The 21,453-nt window shown below is 39.2% G+C and overlaps 4 protein-coding genes across 6 annotated transcripts; 2 read left to right on the top strand and 2 right to left on the bottom strand.

Annotated features, from left to right (window-relative positions):
- Positions 1–450: 450 nt before the first annotated feature.
- Positions 451–2,801, top strand: tigarb (TP53 induced glycolysis regulatory phosphatase b). Its single transcript, XM_072455138.1, has 6 exons — positions 451–535; positions 638–675; positions 821–942; positions 1,075–1,152; positions 1,221–1,331; positions 2,018–2,801. The coding sequence occupies exons 1-6, from the start codon at positions 504–506 to the stop codon at positions 2,420–2,422; spliced, it is 786 nt and encodes a 261-aa protein (XP_072311239.1). The 5' UTR covers positions 451–503; the 3' UTR covers positions 2,423–2,801.
- Positions 2,802–3,013: 212 nt separating this feature from the next.
- fgf23 (fibroblast growth factor 23) lies at positions 3,014–5,117 on the bottom strand. The gene is made up of 3 exons (XM_072455135.1): positions 4,459–5,117; positions 4,276–4,379; positions 3,014–4,022 (listed from the first exon to the last, which is right to left on the bottom strand). Exons 1-3 carry the CDS (start codon positions 4,691–4,693, stop codon positions 3,567–3,569), a joined length of 795 nt encoding a protein of 264 aa, XP_072311236.1. The 5' UTR covers positions 4,694–5,117; the 3' UTR covers positions 3,014–3,566.
- Positions 5,118–5,297: 180 nt separating this feature from the next.
- Positions 5,298–9,752, bottom strand: fgf6b (fibroblast growth factor 6b). 2 transcript variants are annotated; one of them, XM_072455137.1, is made up of 3 exons: positions 9,019–9,752; positions 8,436–8,539; positions 5,298–7,912 (listed from the first exon to the last, which is right to left on the bottom strand). In XM_072455137.1, exons 1-3 carry the CDS (start codon positions 9,323–9,325, stop codon positions 7,736–7,738), a joined length of 588 nt encoding a protein of 195 aa, XP_072311238.1. In that variant the 5' UTR covers positions 9,326–9,752; the 3' UTR covers positions 5,298–7,735. The 2 variants fall into 2 exon arrangements, with proteins under 2 accessions (XP_072311238.1, XP_072311237.1); XM_072455136.1 differs by having other exon boundaries at positions 8,995–9,738.
- Positions 9,753–18,150: 8,398 nt separating this feature from the next.
- rad51ap1 (RAD51 associated protein 1) lies at positions 18,151–21,134 on the top strand. Of its 2 annotated transcripts, none has more exons than XM_072453790.1 (9): positions 18,151–18,376; positions 18,457–18,506; positions 18,745–18,859; positions 18,976–19,082; positions 19,187–19,255; positions 19,333–19,452; positions 19,540–19,695; positions 20,477–20,617; positions 20,696–21,134. In XM_072453790.1, the coding sequence occupies exons 1-9, from the start codon at positions 18,354–18,356 to the stop codon at positions 20,818–20,820; spliced, it is 906 nt and encodes a 301-aa protein (XP_072309891.1). In that variant the 5' UTR covers positions 18,151–18,353; the 3' UTR covers positions 20,821–21,134. The 2 variants fall into 2 exon arrangements, with proteins under 2 accessions (XP_072309891.1, XP_072309890.1); XM_072453789.1 differs by having other exon boundaries at positions 19,184–19,255.
- The last annotated feature ends 319 nt before the right edge of the window (positions 21,135–21,453 follow it).

The following is a 21,453-nucleotide window of genomic DNA, read 5'->3' as shown; positions in this document are numbered from 1 at the left end:
TGTGTTTTTGAAGTATTAATTCGATTGACTGTGGCCTGAATCTCAACAGTTTACTTTGTTACCAGCTCCGTTTAATGTTTGGGCAAGTGTACTATAAGAGTGTACTATAACTATAACTGGTTGTTACTGCTTTGCCTTTTCCACTGTATGGCATTAAACCCCTCTATCTCCATGGAGACACGCAGATGATGCCACAAGGCCAAGTTACATGTCAGAACTGTTTTTCAATGTATTTTTTGATCAATAAGGTTGTAATTGAGTTAATGCTAGATAGATGATATGGCGACAAGCACTAGAAAAGTTATATAGTGCACCGTTAAGTGAATCATAATAGTTGAAAGACATATGATTAAAATAATACATAAAATTGTTTCTATTACATGTCATACTTCATAAATGACCCGCGCTTTCAGCCAATTGCGTGCGTTCATTATCAGACCACGTGATGACTAAGTGCGCCTCAGTAACAACCCGGAAGTAACGTGGTGTTCGCTTGCGGAAGGATGTTCACGTTCAGTTTAACGCTAATACGACAGTAAGTCTACTAAACCACATCTATACAGTATTCTTCTTTCTTAAAGAATAAGTGAATGAGTAGTGCTTGTTATTTTAATTGTCTGTGCTCTCATTTGCGCAGTGGAGAAACGCAGTACAACAGGGACAAACTTCTGCAAGGTACAGCAACCACCCAATATTACCCATAGACTGTATATTTTCTTAATAATAACAGCAACCCATACAACGTCTATAGATACGATGATTAATTTACTAGGCGTAGTATGAGGGGCAAAGTGCGTTGTCACCACTGCTTCTGCTGTAGGTCAAGGTGTGGACACTCCGCTCTCGGGGACAGGTTTGCAGCAGGGACAGGCTGCAGGACACTACCTCCAGGACATCACCTTCAACACGGTGTTTGTCAGCAATCTGCAACGCGCCGTGCAGGTAAAACTCATCATTAGGGTTGCAGTTTGTTTGGTCAGGAGTGAGTGAACTGTGTGAACTCTAGACTTCTACAGTACCTTGATTAATCCGCAGCATTTCACCTGGAAGTATATGTTGAATATTTTTTTCCAGACAGCTGAACTCATTCTAAGGAATAGCACTCACTGTTCTGGCACCGAGATGATTTTGGAACCTTTACTCAGAGAGAGGGTAACGTTTATAATCGATGTTGACATGTTATATCATTGTATTCTTAATTTAACCTGCTCATCTTACAGAGTTTTGGCATTGTTGAGGGACGTCCTAAGGAGAGCCTAAAGAACATGGCCAATGCTGCTGGACAGTCTTGTCGGGACTATACTCCTCCTGGAGGAGAGACCTTAGACCAGGTACTTTTTTGTCCCATTCTTAAATCACTCAAGCTTATAACAGATCTTTATTTACGTGCAATAGTGCCCTCTTGTGACTAAAAGAAGACCTAACACCTGTAGATTCTTCATGCTTGCTTCTTCTACAGCTCATTTATTTACCATCAAGTATTTGACCAATGCCGAAATCAAACATTAAAGCCACTGTTCAGACTCATTAATACACTCACTCATAGTATTGAGTATATATTGAGTATACGATATACTAGAAATAGGTACAACTTTGGTTTGTTTTGAGCCAATCCTTAAGCTGCTAAACTCAGAAATATGGTTTGGTCGGGACTGACTTTCAGAGTCATAATATATATGTTTATATTATATATATATAATTGTATTAATTGTATATATATAATTATATATATATGTATATATTATATATATAATTGTGTATATATATATATATATATATATATATATATATATATATATATATATATATATATATATATATATATATACATACATACATACACACATACACACATACACACATACACACATACACACATACACACACACACACACACAGAGTTTATATATGCATTCCCTCACCCGAGATGAATTTTTAACCTTTTTATCAATAATGTGTGGACCTTTTTTCTTTTTTCATTTCATTGTAACAATTTCTTTCTTTCCTTTCTTAACAGGTCAAAACTCGTTTCAAAAAATTCCTTTCAGTCCTTTACAACAAACTTTTGGAAGCCCATGACTGGTCAGGACAAGAAGCTGCTGCAACATTGAAGGATGGAGAGGCCTACAGCGCCCCCTGTGGGTTTGCCAGTGATGGGCTCGAGGGCGTTTCTGTCCATGTTCTCGCCGTGAGCCATGGAGCTTATATACGTGTAGCCATGAAACACTTGATTGAAGACCTGAAGTGTTCTGTGCCTAAAGGGGCAAAGATGTCTCAAGTCTTCTCGCCGTGTCCAAACACAGGAATCACCCGCTTCATCCTCACTCTAGAGCGCTCTGACTCTGGGCCAGTGCTCTCTGCTGCTCAGTGTGTTTTTGTCAATAGACAGGATCACCTGCAAGACCTGGAAGCTGTCGAGTAAAATGGTTCATTTAGTGCAGTGCCCAGAGTGTGTCACATGTGTACACAGATATACGTTCTGAAACAAGGACACTTAGTTATGGATCTGTGCGTGTAGAACTACAGCTTATGGACCATAAACAGGGTTTTGTATTGTTCTTATTTTGCTCTGACTTGATAGACATTTCTGCTCATTCAACACCTTGAGACAACTTGCATGCAGAAATTGGCTAATGAGAGGTACTCTTGTTATTTATTTTTCACCATCAACCAAAGCTAAATTTATTGTTTCACTAAATGTTCCTTGTGCAATACATTTGAAATTGTGGTGCAATATTTTGTAGTTAAAAACATGTTTTATTGTTGAACTTAAGTGTTTACAATGTAATTCAAATAAATTATAAAGATTTTGTTCCATGGTTTTTCCATGTTGCATTGTTATAGTAAATGTATTTTATTACATTGGTCAGTATCTAAATGCCTTTTTCCATTAAACAAACGTTCTCATCGAGTTTTTGTTATTGTTTTAAAACTAAATTAAGGATATTTTACATTGCCTCTATTGCACAAAAGCATTTGTTTTCTTAATATGCAATTCAGTAATGCCAGAACATTTTATAAATACATTTATTGTCAGCAAAGATTGTTTATATTATACATTCAAAGATGATCCATTCAAAGACAATCCTCAATCATACAAATGTACATCTGACCCTATCATAAATTACATAAATAAACAATATAGATGTGTTTAAATAAATAAATCTGGTTTGTTATGCTGGCAATGCCAGCCCCTGAAGTCCAAAAATAAGAACATACCGCTCTTTAGCCTGGTAAACTATCAAGTAATAATGACACTATCAAAACAGAACGTTTTTGATCAAATCATTAAAAATCAAATTACTATAACAATTTATCGAAACATTTAAAAAATAAAGTAAGTCAAGTAAAAAATCTCCCTGACATCACTGAACAGCATGGATACAGCATCACTTGGCCTAGCTCTAATTCTCTCTAGATGTTCATTGTCCTCCAGAGGTATAAATATGGATTTATCTTATTAAAACAAACGGATGTTCTAAATGTGTTTCAAAGCTCTCGTTATTTGCCAGTTCAGATGAAATGTAAAGTGTGAGATATATTAGTTCAAAGCTCTCTGAAGTGTCTCAGCCCATGTTGCCCGCGCTCCGGGGGCTGCTCGGGTTCACCGCGTGCACGTTCCATGGGTCGTGTACGTTGGGAATCAACGGCGTCTCACGAGACACGTTGCGTCCATCGTCCCCGGCCTCCGTCTCAACCTCGAGCTCAAACTCGACATCGTCCAGCTCCGGCAGTGCGCGCGAGTCCGCTCCATCCTCCGTGTGGACTACGTACACGTTGTGCGGGTCTGAGGGGTTCACCAGCTGGTTCCTCTTGTCCCGGTGCAGCATCAGACGCTCCAGTGGAACAGTGTTCTTTCTGGACAGAAACTGCGAGGTCTGGGGCAGGTTCTGTCCGGCGGAAAACACCTGTCTCGACCCCTCCAGGTTGAACAAGATGCCCGTCCGGCTCGAGTAGTACACGTCCTTATTGTTTTCCAGGAGCCTGTGGTTGAAGAGACAGTCCTCCCGCAGACAGATGGGCTGAGGACGCACAACCAACACACCTCACCGTCAGCTTTTGCCTGATAATTACCCTAAATCAGTGATTAAATCAGAGTCCAATTAGGCTTAAGCTGTGGCCCTATAGACCACACACTTGGCAAATGTCTTAAAGTAAATACTATAATAAAGGCTCGTCTGAAAATGATAATAATAATAATAATAATAATAATAATAATAATATCCACACAAAAACACACAAAAAACATAAAATAAGGATGATAATTTGACTTACAGAGCTGAAAGGAGTGCCCTCTGTGTCCATACAAAGATAGCGACTGCTTTTGATGCCGAGGATTGCAATTCGCTCTCTTGTGTCACTTTTAAGTAAAATCACACCTGGGAAAGGAGAAAATGACAAGTGAACCAAACTGTGCGCGCAATTGTTTTATTTTATGAACGAAGGTGAAAAACTCACTGTATGCGCCTCTGACGGTGCTTTTACGCACAGATCCGTCCTCTCGGATCTCCAAGTAGAAGTTGTTAAGGTCCGTGGATGTTTGCAGGTGGACGTATCTCCTCGGGTTCCCCCAGTTGGATCCCACCAGAGGAGATGGGTTCGCGACTGATTCACAGAAAGGAATCAGCCGCAGAAGAGCAAGGACGAGCGCCAGCACAGTGTCCCTTAGCCCGAGTCCCCTGTAGACATTCATCCCTAAGCAAGACTGTTTCCTCGAACCTGCTGAAGTTTGACCGTGAAGGATGCTCTGTTGTTCTGGTGTTTGAGACCATTCCTATTTAAGCGACCTCAAGTGCCACCCCTGCATCCCCATTTAAAAAAAGAAACTCGCCCCCAAAGCAGATGTGCGGCTACGCGGCAGCGGAAGGGCCACTTCCACTGTCTGTTTGTCCCCATACTCCTGTCTCATAACGGTACTTTTATTTTAGATCGACTCCTCCACCTTTTAGCCAACTCTTAAAACTAAATCAGTTCAGCGTCAGCCGGAAACGCGGTAGACTGTGACACAAACCATTGTCAGGCTTCATCTCTGAAGGCCACACAGTGCCAGACATGAATGCAAAAATGTTCATGCTGGCTTTTTGTCTGCTATGAAAATATATTGCTAAGTTTAGTTTAGTTTAGTTTAATTGAGACAGGTGAGGAATCCGGACAATCTTCGTGCGCTTAAGCATCCATCACTACAGTTCCCTGTAGTCACCGGCAGAGGGAGCTCCTGTGCCACTTTTCATCAAAGCTGAAGTGACAGGTCACGGTTTATAAAGCTACTGCATTAACCTCACACGTCACACTAGCAATCAATATAAAACAAACTTTATTAATATCTGATGAATACAGTATACTGTTGTGCATAGCACATACGTACAAAAATAAATGGAAAAATTAAATTCATAATCTGTACTGTCTCGTTTCAGAAACAAAAAATAAGTGCTCCTATTTTACAATCATAATTTAGCCAAAACTAAGGCAAAGTAGAGGTATATGAAAACAGATCTGAGGAATAATGTACATCATCACTGCTTTAGAAAAGAGCGCAACAAAAATGATTCTACAAATATAAAGATAGTTGTGTTTAGGACCAAGGCATGCGGACCGCCCATAAACATGAAAAAGAATCAACACCAATTAGTTTGTGAATCAATTGGAGGCAGTAAGAAAACCGGTTTATGAGGCAACATTTTTGGTCTATGCTAAAATATGAACATTGCATTCCTGTCCTTATCCCTAACATCTGGATCATACTAATAATTTTATCATTTGATCTGAAAAATGTTTTATAAGGTGCTGCAAATAAAAGGCGACATAGGACAGGGCCCCACTCCCGGTTTTCCTCAGCTTCAAAGCTTTTTTCAGATTTGAGTTAATATAGGATAATTTATTAATTCCAATTCTTAAAAAAAAAAAAAAAAAAAAAGAATAACTTCATCTACACAACATGCAGTGTTAACTATACAGCAATGTGTCTTTGAATCATTAAGCTTTGACCCCTATTGTTTTATTCTGCTGAATCTGAGAACAGCTCAGCTCGATTCACTTTGCCGTTTCTTTTCCCCGGAAACAATTGTCACAGCTCATTTGGGCTAAAACACAAATGCTTATTGATGAATACTGAAGAAAATATGCTTCTATTGTACCAAAAGAACTGCAGATTTTGGAGATGTTGTGATGTGTCTGTGGCGTGTTTTAGGTGGAAAGAATACAAACAAAGAAGCTTGAATCAACTTGAACTGTTTAGGCAAAGGCTCCACAAGTTTTGACCTTTAACTAAATCCGTTGAAAAGAGAGAAGGAACTTGGATTCTCCACATCCCGCAGCAGTTGAGACTAAAAAGGTAAAGAGCAGCCAAAGGAAGCTTGGAGGGGTGTGTTCAGGTGCCATCACAATTAACTGACTGATGTTAAAACACATGGGGGCCTTCTCCTCCTGGGTGTGAAATAAGTCACACTTCCTCCACAACAGCCACACTCACAGTAGTGTTTATGGCATTTTTTTTCAAGGAAACTGCACCTAATTCAATCCATATGCTGACAATTGTTCAAATTGTATAACGCACCAGTATTGTAAAACTGATCTATCACACTAGTGGGCTTTACTGGAGGACTGCACTGTCCCTCAGTCCTTCAGGGTAAGATTGGCTCATCCATAATTGCATTTCTTAGTCTGAGGCAACAGCCCTGACACCTCACTGCAGTGCTGCTGCAGAGCCCAAACGAAAATCACTTGGAGCAATGACAGTATCGAACAACACCGACTCAAAGATAAGATGAAGAAACAACACATTTATCTTACCATATATATTATTACTTTGCTTCATAAACCTGTCATACGTCAGTTAAACAAACTACAGCAAAGCAGAACTCAATTCATATGTTTACTTTAACTTTTCACTGTGATATACTGACTTTAATTGAAAAAAACATGTTTCAGTTCCTGCTTGTACACAGAACTCAAATCGTACACGCCAAGTCTGTACCATGTGGGCGTGCGTGCTCAGTGCAGTGGCGTGACCTGAAAGGATTTGTTCATGCTCCACCCTGTTTATTTGCTGGTAGTGCTTACAGAAACTGTGGCCTCATATTCATGGTCAACTGGTTTCTGGTCTCAAACACAGATTGTATGTTACTTAATTGATCTAATTTCAGAAAAGAAAACAAACCAGAGATAGTCATCCCTCACTTGAGCCCCTCAGATCGTCAGCCCTATTTCTGACTGCAGTGGGTGTCTCTTACATGCAAGTTTAAGGAGGCCACCAGAGGAAATACCAAGGCACCTTTGAATCGTGCAGCAAAGGTAGTGCATTTTAGTGGCTTATTGGCCTACAGCTGATAAGAGCCAAGGGGACTATAAGCGCTTAGAGCTCCAAAAACCTAAACTTAGCTGATATTTTACTTCATGCATTGCTTCATTTAGTAAAAGTGGGTCTCTGAGGTAAAGAAATTATTTATGTCACTATTTTAGACCAAGAAAATATTCCCTCTCCATCACAGAACGAAGAGACTAAATGTAAAGTTATTGCAAGCACCAAGATACAGTGAGACAGGCAAAGGCTTCAGCCCCCAATCTCTAAGGATCAAAGTATAAGCAGCATAGTGTGGCGTGTTCATTTAAAACCAAATATACATACATTTATGACCACAATAAATATTTCCCCTCAGTTCATCATTGGTGTGTACCGTTGACTGCGTTACCTGGACGTATAGCCACATGTGCAAAAGTGAGTTATTGCCAGTTTCAGTCAAAGTCTTGGGAGGAAATGTGTGACCGTCATGGCGGTGGTGGCCTTGTTGCCTCTCTTTACACGGCCATGTTTGCTGAGAGCGATGAAGAAGCCCTTGTAAACAAAAGACTCGTAGGCGTTGTAGTTGTTGGGAAGTAACATCTCTCTAAACTGGCACTCATCCCCAAAGGATTTCTAAAATATACATAGAAATAAGAAACTCATTAATACAACAATAAACATAGTTTGTATTATGTATATGTTAATTTAATACAAGAAATACAATAGTTAGTCAATAAATAAACTATCTCTCTCTCTTTCTTTCTCTCTCTCTCTCTCTCTCTCTCTCTCTCTCTCTCTCTCTCTCTCTCTCTCTCTTTCTCTCTTTCTCAGTATATACGATTTTAACTGGGAGCCAGAGCATTAAAACTGGTCCAAAATGACAGACTGAAGTCTGGTCATGTGGTCTCTAACAGACGAGCTGTATTTTAAACTGCTGAGGGAATAACTGCAAATACAAGGATGATTGTCACCAAAATAATGTGAACTTGTCATGGTACACTGTGTTTTTTTATTTACTCATGTCCAGATAAAATATACATTTTGTTTTTAATTTTCACCTGAACTAAAACTTAAGACTTATACTTGGCCAAAGTTTGCTTGTTACAGAGAACTTTGCTGCGCATTTGCTCTGGTGAGAGACTGCAGACACACGTACCTTTCCATATAACCTTCCCTTGCTGTTCATTGCGACAAACAGTTGACTCTTGACTCCAAAAAGGGTTATTACTCCTCTTTCCACCGTGGAGATTTCTATGAGACCTGGAGGAAACACAGAAGAGGAGAGACGCCGTCATTGTGACTATAGTTAGACACGGTACGTGATTGGTCAATGCAGTATCGATGGGTGTAACCTTGCAGGTGCACTGCGACTGACTGATGCTCATTTTGTCCTTTGGGATGTTCTCACACATTAAATCCTAACTACAGAAGTGGCAGGCTCTGAGTGCTACAGCCGGACACGGGATAAAAATAAGCGAGCGTCTAAACTGAGTCCAAGCATGCATGTTATGTTTTTTGGCCGGGGAGGACATTTCGCACTGCACGGATGCGAGGCTCCCAGCACTCTGTTTTTGCTTTGGGGAACTTTCATCCATGCCGACACGTCTTATTAAATATCACACAGGACAAGTGAGCCGCTGTAACTTTTGCACAGCGCAGCCTGCGCATAGGGTTACAAGCTTTTTTGGTACCGCGCTCGGCCGGATGCAACTCACTGTGTTGGTTCTCATTGTGTACACCACTTATCCTGCCATCCGGGAGCACCTGCAGGTGAAACCCAATGCCCGCGTTGCAGTAAAGTCGCCGCACTCTTTTGATGCCCTGCAAATAGTCACTCTCCCAATTGACTTCAGATTTTGACCCAGTTATCCCGAGATACGAGCGTGAAAAAAGCGTCTCCCATTTCTTTTCCAATAAAGTTGCATTAGTCCTACTTGGAATCGGAAAAGAAGAACTCCCGAGGAGACAAGTCCACAGTACAAGAACCGCCGGCAGGGTCCATTGCGTCCTGGACATGCTGTTGAGGCACCTTTGCGCGATGGCCATCCAGTTTACCTTTAGGGCACGCAAGCTGCCCTATATAACCAACTCTTCTTAACAGTTGTCCGTAGGCATGGTGGTAAAGGGTCGTGCAGAGGAGACAGATCAGGGCCCCATAGCCCGGGATCTGAGCAGCAGCAGAGGCACAGTGCGCGTCGCAGCTTGATTCGGTCCCGGTGGCGATGACCATCTTTCGCCGCTCCGCGCGTTTCTACAGGCAAAGCTGGCCGAAGAGGGACAACACTCACCTCAACGTAAAACCAGCTCACCTTGCTCCCTGACACTCACATCCCAGAATGACATCACTATGACTTCAGCGCTGCATCTGATCAGAAGTATCCGATGGGAGGAGGAGAGTCCCAGGACCCCAGCACAGAGGCACTTCTGAGAGAAGTGATGGAGTTGCCGCACCTTTGCTGTGAGTGTACGTGCAGCTGACTGAAAGGAGGTTCCTGCCCCACCTTTCAGAATAAAAAAAACTGTGTGGCAAATGCCCTGTCTATTACACTCAAATGACAAATGAATTGTTCTGCACATAATGGCTGTGTTCACTGCAGAATGACTTGATCTGCTTGGAATTGCTTCACACATTTGCAAAGAATGCATCATTTTTAAAAGTGAAAACAATAAACAGAGCCAAAAACAAACACCTGGGTTAATCTGAGCTCACTATGATAAGAAACATAATGGATAATATCTCAGTAAGGGCGTATCCACATGAAAGAAAAACTGGCACAAATAAACTTCCTTACAAAATAGACGCTGCTGCAGTGACACATTATTCACATGTATACAGTTACAAATGACCAAGATATCATTTTCTGTTTGAAGTTGGTTTCTTTTAATTTGGAGGTAGTGGCACAGGAAAAGAAGCGACTGCTAGTGAGCATTGAGCAATCAGAAGATGGATGGATACTGTGTCCAGGTCCCAATTTGGGACAGTGGTCATATTTCCTGGCAGCGTGTCGCCTTATTTAGGATGGAAGGTGTAAAAACTGTCATGGGAGAGCAAATGGCAGGGTGCCTGACTGCACATGTAAAACAAATAATTTTGCTTGGGTAAAGTTTACCTTCAAACCATTGGGTGCAGATTATAGAAAAGTTCAGGCATGATTTTGATTACAACATGTATATATATATAAGCAGGTTCAGCTTGAGTCATGAATATTTATTTTCTAAATGTCTATCAGGTTTAGGGAGGAAATAGTGTTTACTCTATCACGGTGCGTCCCCAGAGATGCAGACTCAGGGGAGATCTACGTGTCACATCCCACTGCTGCCAAGGTAACAGGACAACTGAGACCAACCAGAGAAAAACAGCAATGAGAAACTATGAGAGAATATTTAAAAAGAAGCTCAATAGAGGATATCACAAATTATGATCAACAGTTTGGTTCCCTTTGTGCATTTGCATCACAGTCACTGCCCCAGTATTGTGAGGTGGCTGATTCACCGTAAAAGCCTGTTTTGTGATTGCTGATGTAGGTCAATCATCAATCATGTGGCGGTCAATCTTCAGAAGACACAAATAATCTTTCAATTCCTGCTGGAACGACTGGACTGAAAGACACTGACTGGCAAAATAATGAGACTCAGGATCAGCCATGTGCTTACGCGGCTGATCAGAAGTGTGGCCAAGCAGACTAAGCCAACCAATAGTCTGAATGGACAAAATACTGAAATATTGACAAAGTGGTGTCTAAATCAATGAGGACGGGGCACTAATGAGATAGTGCTGAGCTGTGATGAATACTGCTACAACAATTATACTGTTGGTATTTAATGTTTTTCAAATATTGGAATATGGCTGACAGGCTTGAATGTAAAAATACTTCAACTAAACCAGCGTTTTGTAAAACAACAAGAACTTTTAATGATTTATCACGTAAAAATAGCACGTTTATTTTCAGATATGGTCAATACAAGGGAAGCATCTCAGCTCAATTGTTTTTTAATGATTTGTTTTATCACTAGATATGGAAATTAGCCTATATCTAAATTTGGACATACAGTTGCATATGTTCATTACTATGTTGTAGGCATACTGTCCCTATTTTCTAAGTCCAAAGTGACTTTTTGGCGCGTTGTTGTATCAAATCTTTTCATTTTCAATCGTATGCACTGTTTTTCAAAATGGTGGTGACAACAAACAAGGAATGTGACCGGAAATGATCAAAGTACACGTAACCCAATACGTAAGGGTGTACAGCTTTTCAATTATAGTTTAATAACATGGCGTCCGAAAGATCATATAGAATCAACAGCTGCTGACTCCAGGCTAAGAACAGGGCATTTCCCACGAATAACGTCAGAATCCCTGGAATGCAACAAGAGCGTCTAAGTTACTACATCAGAACATATAATACACAAATATAGACAGTGAATTGAATATGTTCCTCAAGTTCACTGTTGCCCTTTGGCATCTCAAATGTGTGATAGTCATATTTCACAGACGAATGCTTCAGTGACAAGCCTGTGCAAAGTTGACAAACTTTATGTGAGTGGAAGAGTGACCTTACTAATGTGGCCATCGATTAAAAAAGAGCACGATCTCAGTCCGGGTACTGGGGCTTGTAAAGCACCACTCTGCAAACTTCACTTTTGCTGATTCACCAAATGCATTATTCAGCAGTTCAGGCTGCTCTGGGGTAGCCCGTGTTCCCTGTTGGAGAAACTGTGAATCATACAAGATAGTGGTTTTGGTTACACGACAAATACTTTGCAACCATATACCTAATGCATTTGTTAATTGGGCAACATTCAAGCTGTATACCAAAAGAAAAAAACAAAACAGTTTAGCCTCAGTCAGTCTTTCAAGGGTACGACTTGTGCACCTTGCACAGAAAGATGTTTCTGCTGCTAATTTGGGCGCAGAATGACTAAGGGGAAAACCAGCAGGGCAAGGCAGAGGTGACTTTTACAGTGCTCTAACATAGCTCATTACGCACAAGCTTAGCGTTCTTTGTTCCTGCAAAGTAAACTAGCCAAGCATCAAAACGAAAACATAAGCAAAAAAAGAAAGTCATTGATCTATAATTGATAACAGATTAGCATGCCCCCCGAAAAAAAACTAAATCAAAGAATGAATCATTGCGTCACAGAGTCACAGAGACTATGATGACCCTGAAGCACAAAAGTAAAACAACAGATCATGTACAACTCTGTAACTCTGTAAGTCCTTGAGGCCCTGTTCACCCTGTCGACCAACTGCTGACCTCTGCAGTGACGTATTTCAGCCAAGCCAGTACAGCTTAAGGAGTGTATATTAAAAGGTTTTTCCTCAAGCTTCTTCAAGAGCTCAGAGTAGAGATGCTGCTCCGACAGTGATTTGAGCTGTTTGAGCTGATGCTCTGTTTCAAGAAAGGCATTATTTCATGAAGAGACTTTTCATCTTGTGCTACTATAAAATTATTTTTCCACACATCACACATTGTGAGAAAAGTGCTTTGTGGTGTCTGAGTTGTGCGAGTGAGTTTTGAAAATGGGAGAAATGAAGTAATAGCGTTTTAACATTTGGTGAGCGTTTGAAGAGTGCAAAGGCTGCACCTTGCTGTCTAGATATGGCAGCAACTATATAGCACTCAGAATCAAACAGATGTTTTGTCACACCCAACAAACACATGGTCATGGTAAAACATAAAACAATCCACATCATACGTTTCTAAATTTGGTTAACTATAACAGATTTGTACTTAAGTCACAGTATGTTTATGTTGAGAGTTGATGAGACATAGGTTGTTGTTGGTTAGCATTAAGCTTTAACTACTCCATTTTCAACAGTGTTGAGTATGCAAAATTTTTTCTTCACAATAAACAAAATTCATACACAACACGAAGTATTACACTTGAAAAATATATGCCTAAAATATAATCAATCACAAATATGCTCTAATTGTGTTATGCCTCTAAGATTCTGTTTACATGACCTATGCTAAAAAGCTATATGATTTGGTATGGTCAGGGGAAAGATAAGATCAGAGGGGTGTCAGCTGCTCTCTCCCAGGAACCCAACACCGACTCAGGCCACCAGCACTGAGACTGAGAATGTGGAGAATTCTCTCAACACATTCACTCAATTCTTTGCACGTTTTCACCCCTATGGGATGAGAGCTCTGCCGCAAATGCAGGAGGATGCAGCCACCTTGCTTTACAGTGAGCGAGCTTCAGCCTGAGGCCGTGCAAGAGGCAGCAATGAGCACAGGATCAAGACAATTTGGCTGACGGTGGAAGAAGAGCGCCAGGAATGGCATACTGCTGAGTGAGTGAGTCATCCTGGACCGGACGGCTGTCATTCTGCCAACATGGTCCTCCAGCATGAAACCAATACACCAGAAGGACTCTTTAATGGTGTGGTACTTCCTATTTTGGAAAGATCTAGAAATTATTCTACAGTTGTGTTGTAAAGGGGAACTTCTATTTTAATCTAAAACATCACAGTTTCTGTCATTCAAGTTTAGACTTCCGGCTCAGCCAAACAGATCACATGCTAGACTATCCACATGGGCAGATCTTTTCATACAAGTCATTTGAGTATTTTTAATCGTTGTTTATTATATCAATTAAATAATAAATAATTGCAGAAAACAAAGCTTTTAGGGTTACACTGCCAACTTGTGTCACCTTTTCATGTATTACCTAACAACTTGAGCTAAGTTTACCTGCACCAAGACTCCAAGGATTATTAGAATACAATTACAACAATTACATCATGGGAATCTCTACAGTACAATAGTTTTCGTCATACTGCATGATGTCCAGATTGATGTGTTGATGCCCTCTGCTGTTGAGGCAATGACATTACATCAGGGACTTTAACTCACTGCATTGCAGCACTACTGCTCTGGCTCTGGATTTCACAATGTACAAAGCAACTAAACTGTCACTAAGACTTTTAAACAGATTATGATAATAAATAATAATAACAACCATATTTTAAATGTATAGTTAATTAAATTGAAATATAAACTAACCACTAACAATATACAACCCATAGCTTAGTACAGACATCTATATAAAACATCTATATAAAACAATACATTCATTTTATAATTATGAGTTCCAGCCTTCTGTTATGCAACATTTTGAGGACGTTTCACCATTCAAATAATAGGATCTTTTATTTTAAATTGTCAATTGAATTTGAAACCCTGGAAACAGTTGATAATAACACTGGTGTACAAACAGATGTGGCCTGCAGGTGGCAAAGTGTTCAAACAGAGCCTTTAAAGTTTCTTTGTGGCACAGGGGAGCCATGGAAAATGAGAACCTGATACTGCAGTTCATGAGCAATGAGGCAGCAGCAAGTGCAGTGTCCCAGGCACCAAGGTCTTATGTGCTGGTGTGTGACCTCGCAGTAACAAGTTCAACTCTAACGACACTGCTCTATGAAAGCTCTTTCTATTGCCACGGTGGAGGGAACAATGTACAAACAACAAATATATAATGCTCTGTTAAACTCAGCCTTAACAGATCAATCATTCTTTCTGTGTCTATAACAATGGCAGATATGTATCAAAATGTGTTAACAAAAAAATATAAATACTTGGATGAATTATATGCTCCAGTAGAATTACAAATATAGCTGTCATATTTGTTGTCCCAAAAAAATAAATGTCGCGAAAGCATGTGCAGTAGAAGACTGCTTTTAGAAAAACAAACTCCGGAAGCCACTGGTTGACAGATCTGTCTGCCCGTTTGGGTTTGTTGGCTGAAAGTGTGGCCACTCTGGTCGTGCTGTGGTTGCCACCGATTCATGTCCAAAGACATTTAACGAAGGGCCATTTCTAGGTTACAACAACACACCAGCACAAATGCAAGACCGGATATCCGAAACACTTAAAGGTTCATCAACTCATATTTAGTTTCAGGTTTTTAAAAGGTGCTCCAAGTAGTCAAGAGAACTCAGTGACATAGCATTTTATCTTCATTAAGTTCTGCAAATTAAGTCCAGCACCCACAGAATAAAAATAAAGATTGACCCCAGAGGGTTATTCATTGGTTGAATAAGAGTGTTATTTTTATTAAGACTCTTAAGTCAGCAGCCCTTCTCTGATAAAAACCTCTTATACTCTTAAGAGTATAAGAGGTTTATTATCAGATAATTTCCCCCATTGTGGGACAAATAAAGGTTATCTTATCTAAACACAGCAGAAAATGGGAGGGAAACTTTCAATACGATGAGTTAAGCTGTATGGGCTCAAATGACATGACATATTTTCTGACAAGCACATCATAGATAAATCAATTAAATATCTAATAATAGAAAACATTTGTTATCTTAAAACAATAAAAATAAAAGGCCTTGCTGAGATGTAAATAATAACACAGTCCACGCCAGCGGAAAAGCCATACAAGGAAGACGGTTCTAGACCAAGTGCCCCACACAAACTACTACTGTGAGAAGCTATTACGCACATAATGATGGCATTCACATCAGTGGTTGAAGGGAAACTGCCTCCTGACCACTTCCAAACAAACTCAAATAAAGACCAAAATGATGTGACAACGCCAATGTGTAAATGAGAAATGTTTGTCCAGTCAAAATACAATGGTATTGTGCAAAATTGTAAACTATCATGTGGTAATCATTATAAAAGTGAAGGTATGCAGGTATCCCACACAACAGCAGCCTAACAATACCACTGTGCATGCTTAAATGTCCTGTGTTGTCTGGAACAATATGTAAACATCTATATGTGTGAGAGGTAATGTTTTGACCATAATGTTTGCATAAGTGCATTTGATATTTTGGTCATGGCTGTAGGCAGCACTGTAGGAGTGGAGGAATGTGTGACCACAGGGCCCTTCCTTGTCTGGAGTCAAAGAGATGGACCATCACATCCTTGAAAATCTCCACCAGGTCCTCTGTGTGACAAACCGCAACAGACTGCAGCCCACTCACAAACGGGAAAATGACAACCCTTGAGATGGAGATTGTTCTCCAATATGTGAAGTAAAAAAGGACAATTTGTACTTTTATTGCACTTCAGAGGACAAGCGATTGCTGTGGGCGACGGCGGCTAAGGACATGTCAGCGGCATGTCTGTCACAACATTGCACTCGTCTATGACTGCACTGACCATTCTACCAGCAAGCTTGTATTATTCTCACAATTTATCCACACACAAATCATTCATCTGGAACAAAGAATTCCTAAACAAAAAGAATCAATCACTATTCCTTCAAAAACTGGATGGAAAAGAACTTTTAAACTAATTTTCCTATTGCCTCTCAATAATATTGTTATGTTATTAAATCTATACCCAAAAGTATAATTTCATGACCAAAAGGAGAAAAAAATAAAAAATAATCCAATATTAACAGTATTGCTTAAATACACCTAACAATATCCAACATCGACACATGAGACTTCAACTACATTGAACTTTTTTTTTATTACTACAAAATATATACACCACTAATTTACTTTTTCAAAATTCAATGACATGTCTCAAAAATACAACTTCTGTAATATTGCAATAGATTAAAACATACACAGGACCGGTCTAAATGTGTATATTTCACCCTCAATTCAAACGTTTTCCTTCTCATTTCAGGAATGTAAGTTAATGTATAGAAGAGTATCATATTTGCACCTCTTTTTGCACTTTCACTCATCCAGGGAAATCTAGGGCTTAAAGTGAAAACAATTCTGAGCCTGAAATGTCTGCAGCTTGACCAGGAGGTGTACCAAGTGTTTTTCATATGTTTCATTATTGATCTGATATGAATGGAAACACAGAGCTTTATAAGGCGGGAGGTTGGCGGGCAAATCAGAACTTATTTCCACTGATTTGGTACATTTTAGAAAACAATATATTTTGAACTGTCAGATAGATTTAGGGAAAATATAATGTTTTTTCTCTTGAACCTTGCCATGAATGTTCCATAGCACGGCATTACACTTATCTATTAGGCATTTATTGAATGACAGGTGTCTTTATTGCTCAAAAAAACATGTCTTCTTACTCACCTCTCCACAGATCTGACCTGTGGCATCACCTGCTTGTCTCCATGGAGAAGTAACATTTTTGCGATACTGTGGACATTCCAGGAAAAACAGTAGCATCTTTATAGAAACAAGCAGGTGGCAGATATTTAACCAGAAAATATACATAGTGTCCCTTTCATGACCTCACTTTCCAATTATGAGCTTTGAATAAGGTAGAGAAAGAAACTATAAAATACAATAATAATCCCATTTCAGGCTTATTCATGATAGATAATATCAGACCTGTCTCGGGCCAGTCACACCCATTCATGCTGTATGTCTTTATCATACATGCAATGAAATTAACAGAAAACAGCAGACCCTTACTCAAAACTGAAATCACTGTGTGAATAAATTACTTACCTTTGGGTCGGGATGGTTTACTTGAAATACTTTTGTTTTGGAAATCTAAGCCATGTGACAATGTCTAAACTAAAACTCTAATCCTGTCAATGGGACTGTATTTTCTGTTTTGTGTATTATGATTTATTTATGTATCTAATATATAGTATATATAAAAGAAATGTGAGTACACTGTCTGTCTGTACTGTACCCGATAATATAATAGATCCACGACTGTACCTTGAAAAGCAACAGTTTGACGCGATTACCCAGAGTTCTACTGTCATCTAGTGGACACGTTTAGGAGATTCCTCGCAAAGCGGTAAATGTTAGTTATAGGCTATCCTCTTTTATTTATTTAATTTATTTTTTAATCAACATGAAGATTAGAAATTCCGTTGCCTTTGGAATTATATTAGAATTTTCCATCACAAATAAATGTTTTAATCAATATTTTCCAGAAGACTATGTGTCGTCACTTCCGTTTCCTGGTTGTTCAGGCGGGCAACTCGAAAAACAGAGGGACTTTGTTTTCATGCAGCTTCAACCTTTAATTCAATGCTCCAAACTCAATATTTCACGATTTTCTTCCAGCGACAGCACACACATAAAGGCTTTTAGTTCAGACGGTGTAATACTTAGACATCCATGATTCAACTAGAGATATAAGAAGTAAATCGTGGCACTGAGGTCGGTCACAGCATGGACGGAGACAGACCATCAAGGTATTTCAGACTTTTTTTTATCAACATCTTAATGGTCTTATGTTGCTAAATCTAACTTTTTTTTTGTTTTACTGAATCAGAAAGACTAAAAGTGTCAATTACTGTGAGTCCAAGAACTTTGAAGACGACGGTGAGTCACAAACTAAACTAACGTGTCACTTTCTCACATATGTGTCTTAGGACATGCAGTGTTGTTGATAGTCAAAGAACCTTTATGGTTAACCTTTAACAAAATATTATTGTTCATTTTGAAACCTGCATGATAAATATAAGTGCTCAACTACAGTATTGTTTGTTGTCATCCTGAGCTTTTTGATACAAATATCAGTTTTCTTGATGTGAAGCAAATCCAGATGTTAACATTTCAGATGAGGATTTTGCCTTTCAAAAAAGTCCACCTGGTAAAAAGGCCAAAGAAATGGTAAAACAACAGAAGTCAAGTCAAGAGTCCAACGCAAGATCTTTAACAAGTGAAAAGTGCAGGTATGGTACCACTTTGAGACAAACATGTGAAATCGTTAGTTTTTTTTAATATAAAAGATAAGTATCAGTCACCAATCAAGATACGGTCAATGTAAATATAAGCTATATTCTTTCAGAAAACCTGTAGATGTGAAGATCCTGGAGCGAGATTTAGAAGCAGCCATTTCTCTGTCTATGCTAAACACACCGTGTGAAACATCAAATCCGTCATCAGCCTTACAAGGTAAACTGCAGTTTAACGTAAGACGATATTGTAGTCGTTGTGTATAAGTCTTGTTTTTAAAAAAAAATGTATTTCAAACAATTCATTTGTCTGGACTCCAGTAGATGAAAACAGAGAACCATCGTGTTTGTCGCAGCATCTGTCCAACTGTAGTGTAGACACCATGCGTTTAGGTACATCGATCACTTTTTCCCAGATACTCTTTGTCATAATTTACATTACTGTACATTGTGAATTATTTGTTTTACAGGCCTAGACCAAATAACAACAGACTCAAATGCTACATCAAAAGAAATGAATGGAGCTCCAGCCATTCAGAGAAACAAACAAAAAGCACAAGATGATGAATATCAGCCCTGTGTTATTTCAGGTTGCCTTCATTTGAAACCTTATCAACAATAAATCAGAAGAGCAAACATTAATTCAATAGCTTTTTTTTTTTTTTTAATATATATAGACTCAGAAAGTGACAATGATTACAGTGAACATGACAGTGAAGATGAGGAATTCACTGTCAAAAAGGCAAGCAAAACTAAAAAGGAGAAAGTAACCAAGAATGGAAAGGCCAAACAACCTCCCGCGTCTGCTAAAAAAGACAAGCCTAAATGCACAGGTTTGTACACTCAACTATTTTCACTGTGATTTATGTTAAGTTGTGCCCAATGTTCAAACACCGACATCACTTTTTATAGATGATGGTTGAGGACTTTTGCCCTTTGAAAACATTGAAAGGAGTCTTACAATATTTTCCTTTTGAATTGTCAATGGCTATGGAAGCGGTGCTAGATGTTTATCACTCTGAAAGTATCTGTTAAACAGATTGCTGATGTTTCGACCTGGTTTATCATTGATAATCTCTGTAAGTACGGCACCTATCCACGCGAAACAAAAACTGGCGCAAAGTTGAATGCCTTCTGGCAATACCAATGAACCAAGATTGTATTTTTTTTTCTTCTGATTTGTGGCCAAAAGTGATGGCACACGTCATGGCAAGTTTGTGGACATTATCCTTAAATATAATGACGGATTATTGTGGATTTTCATTTAGGGTATTTCTTGCAAAAACATTGAAGAGTTTCATACCAGCTCCAGCCCTCCATCTGAAATTCTGACTTTATTCAATTATAGCATCAAGGCCCTATTGTAATTCAGAGAGAACCACCAGATGAAAACCAGGTCTATAACAGCACTATTATAACAGTTTTAAATTGGACTCCCTTCATTGCTGCAGGGGTTTTAACTAAGAAATGACCAAATGGTGGACCAAAAATTGCATAAAATCAAGTCTAACTAAGCAAATGTTAGAACTGTAAAGGACTGTGTCTCTTTTACATATTTCTTTCACTTTTTTCCTCACCGACCAGAACATTTCAATACATTTTTCCGTCTTACAGTTGCGTCCACCCCGACAAGGACTCCCCTGACCAACAAAAACACATCTGACCTCTCGAGCTCAGCCTCCTCTTCGAAGGCGTCTAAATCTGCTGCATGCCTCAGTCCGGCCACAAGTCGAGTGCCAAAGTGGAACCCTCCAGGTCTGATGGAAGTGGATGCAATGAATCATGACTTATTAGTTAATTATCTTGTCTTGACATGTCTTGTCTTTTTCACAGGCCAAATTGGTAAAAGTCCTTCATCAAACAGTCTTCCTGGGAGATCTCCGGGTCAGGGTTTACGCCTGGGACTGTCCCGTCTGGTTCGAGTTAAGCCACTGCACCCCAGTGTTTCAAGTCACTGACGAATTCCTCGTTACATTTTTTTTTTTCCCATAAAGACTGCTATTTGAGTCACATACAAATGCAATAGGCACAGTATACATTATAATTTATTGCTTTCTGTTCTAACTACTTCCATAACAGACTATTAATGCTCCAAGACCTGTTTGCTGGTCATAGATGACAATGAAATATCAGCTGTGATTTTATTCTTATTTCTATTTAGCGCTTGGCTTATAAGTTTAATTGTAAGCGTCTTCAACTGCCATTTATTGAAAGGAAATTTGAAATTGTTCTAACTCTTTGCGTGTATGAATAAAACAAATAAATGTTACATTATAGTTTGAATATTTATTTCAATGCTGCACGTATATAGATCACATCAACAGTAGAAACACAAACTCTTACATTCCCCTCCCACCATTGGCTCATCACAAAACACCCACTATACAATACAATAACATACATGACAACCTTCACACTTCAAGATCAAACACTGACATGTCGCTCTGTGCTGAGGGCATCACGCTTACAGATACTTTATCTTATTTCCCTCTCTTAAGAAAAAGATTAAACATAAAACACGGCAATAAAAAATATTAATTTAAACATCCCACACAATGCACATTGTGATGTTTAAAAGACCCACATTATTA

The sequence above is a fragment of the Eucyclogobius newberryi genome, unplaced genomic scaffold, assembly GCF_026437365.1.
Source record: "Eucyclogobius newberryi isolate DKJ021-1_F unplaced genomic scaffold, fEucNew1.0.hap1 SCAF_2, whole genome shotgun sequence".
Taxonomy (NCBI): domain Eukaryota; kingdom Metazoa; phylum Chordata; class Actinopteri; order Gobiiformes; family Gobiidae; genus Eucyclogobius; species Eucyclogobius newberryi.
The sequence above is the reverse complement of the archived record's forward strand: the minus strand, read 5'-3'. Positions and strand labels throughout refer to the sequence as shown.

What these genes read in the sequence shown, in the direction of transcription:
- tigarb (XM_072455138.1), top strand. Translation starts at nt 504, where the DNA reads ATGTTCACGTTCAGTTTAACGCTAATACGACA. An exon ending in CAGGGACAAACTTCTGCAAG is followed by an intron (nt 676 to 820) that starts GTACAGCAACCA and finishes CTTCTGCTGTAG; the next exon opens with GTCAAGGTGTGGACACTCCG. An exon ending in AACCTTTACTCAGAGAGAGG is followed by an intron (nt 1,153 to 1,220) that starts GTAACGTTTATA and finishes CTCATCTTACAG; the next exon opens with AGTTTTGGCATTGTTGAGGG.
- fgf23 (XM_072455135.1), bottom strand. Translation starts at nt 4,693, where the DNA reads ATGAATGTCTACAGGGGACTCGGGCTAAGGGACACTGTGCTGGCGCTC. An exon ending in CACCGTCAGAGGCGCATACA is followed by an intron (nt 4,380 to 4,458) that starts GTGAGTTTTTCA and finishes CTCCTTTCCCAG; the next exon opens with GTGTGATTTTACTTAAAAGT. An exon ending in AGGGCACTCCTTTCAGCTCT is followed by an intron (nt 4,023 to 4,275) that starts GTAAGTCAAATT and finishes GTGCGTCCTCAG; the next exon opens with CCCATCTGTCTGCGGGAGGA.
- fgf6b (XM_072455136.1), bottom strand. Translation starts at nt 9,325, where the DNA reads ATGGCCATCGCGCAAAGGTGCCTCAACAGCATGTCCAGGACGCAATGG. An exon ending in ACACAATGAGAACCAACACA is followed by an intron (nt 8,540 to 8,994) that starts GTGAGTTGCATC and finishes TGTTTCCTCCAG; the next exon opens with GTCTCATAGAAATCTCCACG. An exon ending in AGGGAAGGTTATATGGAAAG is followed by an intron (nt 7,913 to 8,435) that starts GTACGTGTGTCT and finishes TGTATATTTTAG; the next exon opens with AAATCCTTTGGGGATGAGTG.
- rad51ap1 (XM_072453789.1), top strand. Translation starts at nt 18,354, where the DNA reads ATGGACGGAGACAGACCATCAAG. An exon ending in TCCGTCATCAGCCTTACAAG is followed by an intron (nt 19,083 to 19,183) that starts GTAAACTGCAGT and finishes TCTGGACTCCAG; the next exon opens with TAGATGAAAACAGAGAACCA. An exon ending in GCCAAAGTGGAACCCTCCAG is followed by an intron (nt 20,618 to 20,695) that starts GTCTGATGGAAG and finishes TCTTTTTCACAG; the next exon opens with GCCAAATTGGTAAAAGTCCT.